The 8,376-nt window shown below is 42.9% G+C and overlaps 1 protein-coding gene across 4 annotated transcripts in view; it reads left to right on the forward strand.

The window, feature by feature from the left end:
• LOC109886361 (transcription factor MafG-like) overlaps nt 1–4,803 on the forward strand; it is a 33,294-nt gene extending 28,491 nt beyond the window's left edge. For 2 of the 4 annotated variants that reach the window (XM_031818332.1, XM_031818333.1), the window contains 2 exons: nt 1,594–1,716; nt 2,056–4,803. In XM_031818332.1, the coding sequence (XP_031674192.1) occupies nt 1,594–1,716; nt 2,056–2,529 (597 nt within the window). In that variant the 3' untranslated portion in view covers nt 2,530–4,803. The remainder of the gene's footprint in view (nt 1–1,593; nt 1,717–2,055) is intronic. The other 2 variants (XR_004208233.1, XR_004208234.1) reach the window with 2 other exon arrangements.
• Nucleotides 4,804–8,376: the final 3,573 nt, after the last annotated feature.

Genomic DNA, 8,376 nt, shown 5'->3' on the forward strand with positions numbered 1-8,376 from the left:
ACAGGGAGAGCGGGTCCTATTGGTCTATCTAGGCAGTTCGGGGTGTGACGAGAGAGAAGTCAATCCGTGTAATGCTACACGCTAATTGTGAATTAGAGAGAGAGTTATTAACTTTCAGCAGAGCGTGAAATGGAGAAAGACAACAAGAAAAGGGGGAGGTGAGGGAGAAGTGAAAGAGAGGAGACAAAGGGGTAGAGTGTCACCCACCAAACAGGAGAGAGGGGTGAGGGAGAGGGGTGAGACAAAGGGGTAGAGTGTCACCCACCAAACAGGAGAGAGGGGTGAGACAAAGGGGTAGAGTGTCACCCACCAAACAGGAGAGAGGGGTGAGACAAAGGGGTAGAGTGTCACCCACCAAACAGGAGAGAGGGGTGAGACAAAGGGGTAGAGTGTCACCCACCAAACAGGAGAGAGGGGTGAGGGAGAGGGGGGAGAGAAGGGGGAGAGAAATAAGGATATGGATGGGGGATGAGGCGTAGAGGGGGAGAGAAGGGGGAGAGAAATAAGGATATGGATGGGGGATGAGGCGTAGTGGGAGAGGGGGAGAGAAGGGGGAGAGAAATAAGGGTGGGGAGGGAGAGGGAGGAGGAGGGAGCGATAGAACAGAGCGAGAGAAGGGAGATAGAAGAGGGAGAGAAAGAGAACGGGTGGGAGAGGGTGGGATTGAAGTGAGAAAGGAGAGGGGAAGAGTGGTGAGGTCAGGAATACGCTGAGTCATCCTGACTGGTCTCATGATGATCGTTCAGCGGTTGCAACAATGGCTGCCCTTCATCTCACACACACACACACACACACAGTGCTATGGGACAGCGTCTTCGCATCTCTGACTGAATGAGGCTTGTTGTGTGGAGCAATGACCCAGCTAGCACCTCTGTGTGTGGAATTGATCTCACCTCATTCACAGCCCTCGTGTTTGTCACTTATATCTTTTTGTTAGTTTTTCAATTCAATTTCAATTGAAGGGCTTTATTGGCTTTATTTATTATTTTATTTATTTATTATTTATTGGGAAACATATGTTCATAAACAATAAAACAGTAAACATTACATTTCAAATATCATTGTGTCTTTCTCTCTCTTCATCTACTTGCTTCTCTCTCTCTTTCCGTGTCTATGGTATTCCCCTGGACTCTGTCCAAATACTCATCTCTCTCCCTGTTGGTCCCTGGCCAACCAATCAGAACGCTTGATGGGTGTTCTAGAGCTCTGACACCACAGGCCCTGCCACACTAACCACCAACAAACAGGAAGTGTCTGTGTGTGTTTCTTTGAGTGTCTGTTCTCACTTTCATTGTGACAGTTTGTAGATGAGTTGCAGACTTTCTTATACTGAGCTAAGCACTGCCTCCTCTTCTCTCACTCTCTCTCAATTCAATTTCAATTTAAGGCCTTTATTGTCATGGGAAACATATGTTAACATTGCTAAAGCAAGTGAAGTAGAGCAAGTGAAGTAGAGCAAGTGAAGTAGATAATAAACAAATTTGAAATAAAACAACAAAAATGAACAGTAAACATTACACTCACAGAAGTTCCCAAATAAAGACATTTGAAATGTGATATTATGTATTTTCTCTGTCTCCGTCCTGTCTGCAGGTGTGTTCAGAGGGGGCTGGTGTGTTCAGAGGGGGCAGGTGTGTTCAGAGGGGGCAGGTGTGTTCAGAGGGGGCTGGTTCTCGTGGCATGTCGACCACTAATAAGGGAAACAAGGCCTTGAAGGTGAGAACTCGCGCTGGACTGATGTAGAAATATATGATAATGTATCCAAGTAAGGTATGTTCTCTCTTACCTGCTACTGCAGAGGTGTCAAACTCATTCCACTGAGGGCCAAGTGTTTTTTTTTCATTTTTTCAATTAAGACCTAGACAACCAGGTGAGGGGATTTCTTTACTAATTAGTGACCTTAATTCATCAATCAAGTACAAGGGTAGAGCGAAAACTTGCAGACACAAGGACCTCCGTGTAGTGAGTTTGACACGTGTACTACGGCCTCTCCATGTCTTCTTCCTAACTCACCTCCCTCTCTCCCTCCCCCTCTCCTCCCTCCCCTCCCCTCAGGTGAAGAGGGAGCCGGGGGAGAATGGGACCACCCTGACAGATGATGAGCTGGTGACTATGTCCGTCCGGGAGCTCAACCAGCACCTCCGCGGCCTCACCAAGGATGAGATCCTGCAGCTTAAACAGCGCCGGCGCACCCTGAAGAACCGTGGCTACGCCGCCAGCTGCCGGGTCAAACGGGTCACCCAGAAGGAGGAGCTGGAGAAGCAGAAGTCACAGCTTCAACAGGAAGTGGATAAGTTGGCGTCGGAGAACGCCAGCATGAGGGCGGAGCTCGATCACCTGAGGTCGAAGTACGAGGCGCTACAGAGTTTTGCAAGGACTGTGGCGAGGAGCCCGGGAGTGGGGTTAGGGGTCGGGGGTCAGAGGGGAGGTGGTGGGGTCGGGTCGGTGATCGGGCCACTCATACCGGGGAAAGTGGCGGCGACGAGTGTCATCACGATAGTGAAGTCGAAAACAGACGCGCGGTCTTAGTAGCGGGCTGGGTCAAGGAGGGATGAGAGAGAAGAGGGAAGGGAGAGGAGGAGAAGAAGAAGCTAATTAGGACTATTTAAAAATGAAACCATTGGTCAGTGCATCGTCATTGAGCACAGGACAGAATTTAATCAGGTGAGGTGGCCCCCCTTTGAGAAAATGTCACACCCTGGATAGTAATTACTGTGTTTCTACTGTTATTTTGTAACTGTTGTACACGAGGTCCAAAGTTGTCATTTTTATGTAATGTAGTTATGCGTGTGTTGTGTCATGGAATACTGTGAGCTTCATCCGTGGCCGACTTTCCTTTTGGTATCATTCTATTTGGCTGTGATTTCTCTGAAAACAACTATTTGTTACCCAACGGGCTTCCGTACTCACAGGCACTTCCTTGTTTTGCAGAAACAGCTTGCAGAGCCGTCAATTTATTTCATATTTTATCATAAAAATGACAGAGAATTGTATTTTGTAACCGCTCATTGCACAAGAGAGACAAGATACTTTCAGAAAAGTGAGGGTCTTCAGGAAGAGGTTGTTTTGGTTATTTAACTTTTTTTTTTTGTACTTTTCACCCTTTTTTCTCCCCAATTGGAAGGTACAGTCTTGTCCCAGCGCTGAAACTCCCGTACGGACTTGGGAGAGGCGAAGGTCGAGAGCCATGCGTCCTCCGAAACATGACCCTGCCAAGAACCAGAAGCCAGCCGCACCAATGTGTCGGAGGAAACACAGTACAACTGCCGACCGAAGTCAGCCTGCATGCGCCTGGCCCACCACAAGGAGTCGCTAGAGCACGATGGGCCACCTGTGCGCCCTTGGTCTGTAATGATGCCACTCGGGAGGCCTAAAGAGGTTGTGTTTTATCACAGGTACCTGTGTGTTTACCTGTGCTTAATGTTATGCACTGACCAATTATCACCATATTACCAATCTCCATACAGGCCAGAGGGGTCTAGGCATCTAATCGCCAAGTGTTGTCCTGTTCCTGTCTGTCTGGGACTTGTGTACTATACTGTAGAATTAGCTATCGGATTACATTGACTGACACGCGTTTATGTGACTAGGCAATTACTCCATTCAAAAACGAACTGAAAAATCAACATTTTAGTCCAAAATGTATAGAATTGAAATATAGTCAATTTGAATGTTTTTCTAATTTATTGTTAGATTTGATTTTGTTTAGTTTTTTGGGGATGACAATAACAAACTAACGTTATTATGACTATGAGGTATTTTGTTGACATGGCCAATATTTCAACTGTCAAAATAATGATTTAAAAATCATTTTTATTTTCAGTTTTTAAAACAGTAGACTGTTCAATCTGTTAGTTGGGTGTAATTCTCACAGGTTTTACCATGAAGTTATCAGTGTGAGTGATGTTACGTATTCTTCAAAGGATTCTTTGTCTACATATGGTCACATCTTGAATTTTATAAATTACATAGAGTATCTTTACATTATTTATAAAAGACCTTTAAAAAAGAATCAAGGTAAAAATGGTTTGATATTTCCTCTTTTTTGCAATTGTACCAAAAGTGGCTTAACTATTGAAGTTGATAGCTTTGTCTTTCTAGTGACTAGGCACGTGTGGTTGTTATGGTGACCGTGAGGCTAGCGCGTGGTGGCGTGACGTTGTAATGTACAGTACGTGACGAGGTAATGATAATATTATTGTTCACTGTGTTGTTGTTATGGATACGTGATGCTATTTTAATTTAAAGCGGGTGATGTAGTCGAAGGTACCTATGCTCTGCCCAGATCCCTATGTAACAGTGGTGGTTGTATTAATGGATGTTTATTAATACTTAATACACGTGTTATTAATGTGTTGTAAACATGCATTATATAAATTACAAAGTCTCTCTGAATAGGAACGGTTTATTTAGCAACTCAATAAAACGTCTAAATGTATAAAAGCCTGAATATTCCAAATGAGTTCGACAAACTGGGAGAATAAAGAGATACAGCGTTACCAAGATACAGCGTTACCAAGATACAACGTTTCCTAGGATACCCAAACTACTGCAAGGGTGTACCGACTGGGATATGGGCCTACGATTACATCACCCGTGCTCTTTGAATAAGTTAGTTTTTTGTGACGTGATTTATATAATTATTTTGATTTGCTCTGTATATAATTGATATGTTATGGATATGTTTAATGCAGACTGTATTGCCGATGTTTTATAAATGCCAGGGAAGTAACACTGTTGTCTGCTATCTGTTTATGTTGGGTCATAGAGATCCTGTCATTCAAGAATTATACAATGCAAGTCCCCCCGCACCGAGATGGTCCATTCCCATTCTACTGGTCAGTATAATTCTGTGGGCCGGGTCTGGTTTGGTCTGTCTGAAAGCAGGCTTTTCCCACAGACATGAAGTTGTTACAGCATTTTTTTGCCTGTCCAGTTTTACCCACGTAGGTTCTTTTGTGATTTGGGTACTTAGTTGAATTGTCCGCAACTTCTAGAGTACAAATGACCGATTTCCACATGGTTTTATAATCACCCTTATATTGCCGTTAACTAGATATCAAACCTAGACAGTATTGAATATGTTTTGCTTCATCTTCACAATAGGTTGGGGAAACCCTGCCATAGGCTTTAATGGAAGTTACTGCTGTGCAGTAGATGGGAATGCTCTCTCTCTCTTCACACAGTAACTAAATGGGCAGGAAAGGGGGTGGAAAGGGGAGGAGGAAAGGGGGGGAGGAAAGGGGAGGAGGAAAGGGGGGGAAGGGCGGAGGACAGGGGGGAAAGGGAGGAGGAAAGGGGAGGAGGAAAGGGGGGGGAAGGGAGGAGGAAAGGGGGGAAAGGGGAGGAGGAAAGGGGGGAAAGGGAGGGGAGGGAGGAGGAAAGGAGGGAAAGGGAGCAGGAAAGGGGGGGTGTTAAAAGTACAGAAACTGTTAAAACCACAGGAATGGTTGCACTGATGGTTTGATCAACCAAGAAAGTACAGAGTGCTGCAAATCTCGACTGAAAAGGTTTGATAAGAAAGAACCCTTTCCTTATCTCTTTAACGTTGAAACTCACACATCTGGCATTTAGGTGTACGTACTGTATATAGTGATAAAAATGTAAAAATATCTATTTTGATTCTCTTTTAAATGGGCAAAAAATATATATTGTTTGACTGGTGATCTGTGAAATTGTTCTGATGGAGTTTTTGGTCCTCGTAATCTCTTCCCTCCTCCCATTTGCTTTCGTAACTTCTGATGTTGTTCTACTTTTGACTGTGGCAAGTCCTGTGGCGTTTCAACATTCTGTGAGCTATGTGTTAAGGGTTTTTGGAGAAACATTTTAATATACTCAAATTAGATAACGTAAAGCAAAAAGTGGCACCACCAAGTTATATTAGTTCAGTTTGTTTAGTTTTGATTGTTTTGTTGATTTGTTCCTCCTCTTGTTGTCGGGCACACATGAATGTTGTCGTGGTGACTGTTGTCAAGTGAACGTCTATATATGCAAAAACTGGGTGGGGCTTGAGGAAGGAGGCGGAGCTAGAACTGCTAGAGCTTGATGAGTAGTGATGTCGTGGTTGGTGGTCTAAAAGTTGTTGTCAGCTTAATAAATTGCAGGTACAGTGTGACTGAGGTCAATATCTTTTATACAAAGTGCTTATCTATATAACCCCCCCCTCCCCCTCCCCATAACACACCACATGTTGGGTCAACTGGTGAGCATATGACTATATGACTCAGGGGTGTTTCTGTCTATGCCTCCCAAATGACACCCTATTCCCTTCATAGTGCACTACCAGGGCCCTGGTCAAAAGTAGTGCACTATAAAGGGAATTAGGTGTAATTTGGGACACAGTCTGTGTGTGTCTCCAAAGTATACAATGATCAGTGAAAAGCTATGAAAACAAGTAGTAGAGTTTGTGAATATGGGAATTATTAGTAACAAATGACCTGGAAATGTAAAAAATCTGTGTTTTGTAAAATGTTCTCTATGGGGTGTAATACATTATTATATCGCAGTGTCACAGTACTTTGTATGGGGAAACACCCTAATGTGACAGTGAGTCCATTTCATTGTAAGTATTTATTAATTGATAACTAAATTATTGTACTTTTTTTGCTATTTGTAGATAAGTAATGCTGATGTATTGGTAACCATGGGAATGAACTGTTTTGTCATCGACCCTTTAATTTATTGATGTACATACTGTATTGTTTGTTGATAAACAGTTGACTTTATTTTGTATATGACCAATAAACACAATTTGAAGAGGACAAACTGTATCTTCCCTATTGTTCCATAGTTATATAGGGGTCCAAATCACTGGGTCCAAATCACTTTGGGCTTTATAAGTCATGAGCCAGCAGACAGGCATGACAGGGACCATAGGAGTTGGCAAGTCTGCACAAACTGATCTGGGACCAGGCTATAGGCTATAATGTGACTATATGATGATGCAGACAGGCATGACAGGGACCATAGGAGTTGGCAAGACTGCACAAACTGATCTGGGACCAGGCTATAATGTGACTATAAGATGATGCCTGAAATAAGTCTTTGTAGTCAGTCAATTTGAAGAAATGTTCAAGTCCTGGTGTATTTTATAGTCTATTCTGTTGCTTTATTTTACAGTATTGTAGTCTGCCTGAATGTCTGACGATGAGGTGTTTCTTCTGGTTCGTTCATCTTTATTTCAACTTCAAAGTCGTCATCCCAAATGGCACCCTATTCCCTTTCTTTTAGTGCACTACTCGTCAAAAGCAGTGCACTGTATAGGGAATAGGGTGTCATTTGGGACACAGGCAACACCTTATTTTCTCTTTCCAGTGGAATCCAGTTAAAAGTGGGGCGATGGAGGATGACTTAATTCCAGTAACCTCTCAGCGGTGGACATATTTCTGGCCCAGATATTAGAACAAAGGGCAGAGGCCTCCGTCGCTGATCTAGACCTGGTTTATCGCTACACTGTGACGGATTGATACCTTCCTAGGTGCTAAGTAGTGCACTATATAGAGAATAGGGTGCCAGGATGCATAGGGCTCTGGTAAAGGTTGTACACTATATAGAGAATAGGGCACCATCCTCTGTCTGCCCTAGTTCTATCAACACTATCCATCCACAACATGTATCTGACCCGGCTCCATTTTTCTCTCCCTCCATCCTCCTCTCACTGCTCACATGACCATTTGTGACCTCTTAATGACGTGAGTAGCGCTTGAATAATGATTAATACATGACATTTGTGTTTAAGACCCATGGACTTCCCGTTGATGGAAGAAAAATAGAGTAACATTATGCACAGCATACGTTGACCCATCGACCTTACATGGACTTCATGCAGCACATTTATATAGAATAGAAACAAATACAAATAAAATGTATATTACAATGGACGTATACCTTAGTGTAGAATCATCACTATAATTGCTAAGATCAGCATTTATTTAGCTGATTCGTCAATTCATTATCAGCGGTCCAATGGACGTGCTACCAATAAACATCAAGATCTCGGTATGTAGTTTTTTAAACTGTTTTATTACTGTCCGTACAAATGAATCATATTGTGTTTACTCAACCTATTAGCCAGTAACGTCAGTAGGTGGCAGGAGCAAATAACTGACCGAAGATTAGTTGTTTGTCAAAATACCCGGAGAGTTGTAAAATACGAAACGGAGTATGGTTTCAGCTATTTCGCAGGTTTGCCAACTAGCACTTTCAAAAACAGTAATATCAAGATAATACAACTAATTATCGCTAATATATACAATATATAGGTTAATTAATGACATTATAGACGTACTTAAAGTCGGACTTGGAGTTATTTTTGTGTTCAATCTTGAATCCAATCCACCTGGTGTTGATCCATGACGGGTTTTGTAGACGCCATGA

This window comes from Oncorhynchus kisutch, unplaced genomic scaffold (assembly GCF_002021735.2).
Source record: "Oncorhynchus kisutch isolate 150728-3 unplaced genomic scaffold, Okis_V2 scaffold1339, whole genome shotgun sequence".
Taxonomy (NCBI): domain Eukaryota; kingdom Metazoa; phylum Chordata; class Actinopteri; order Salmoniformes; family Salmonidae; genus Oncorhynchus; species Oncorhynchus kisutch.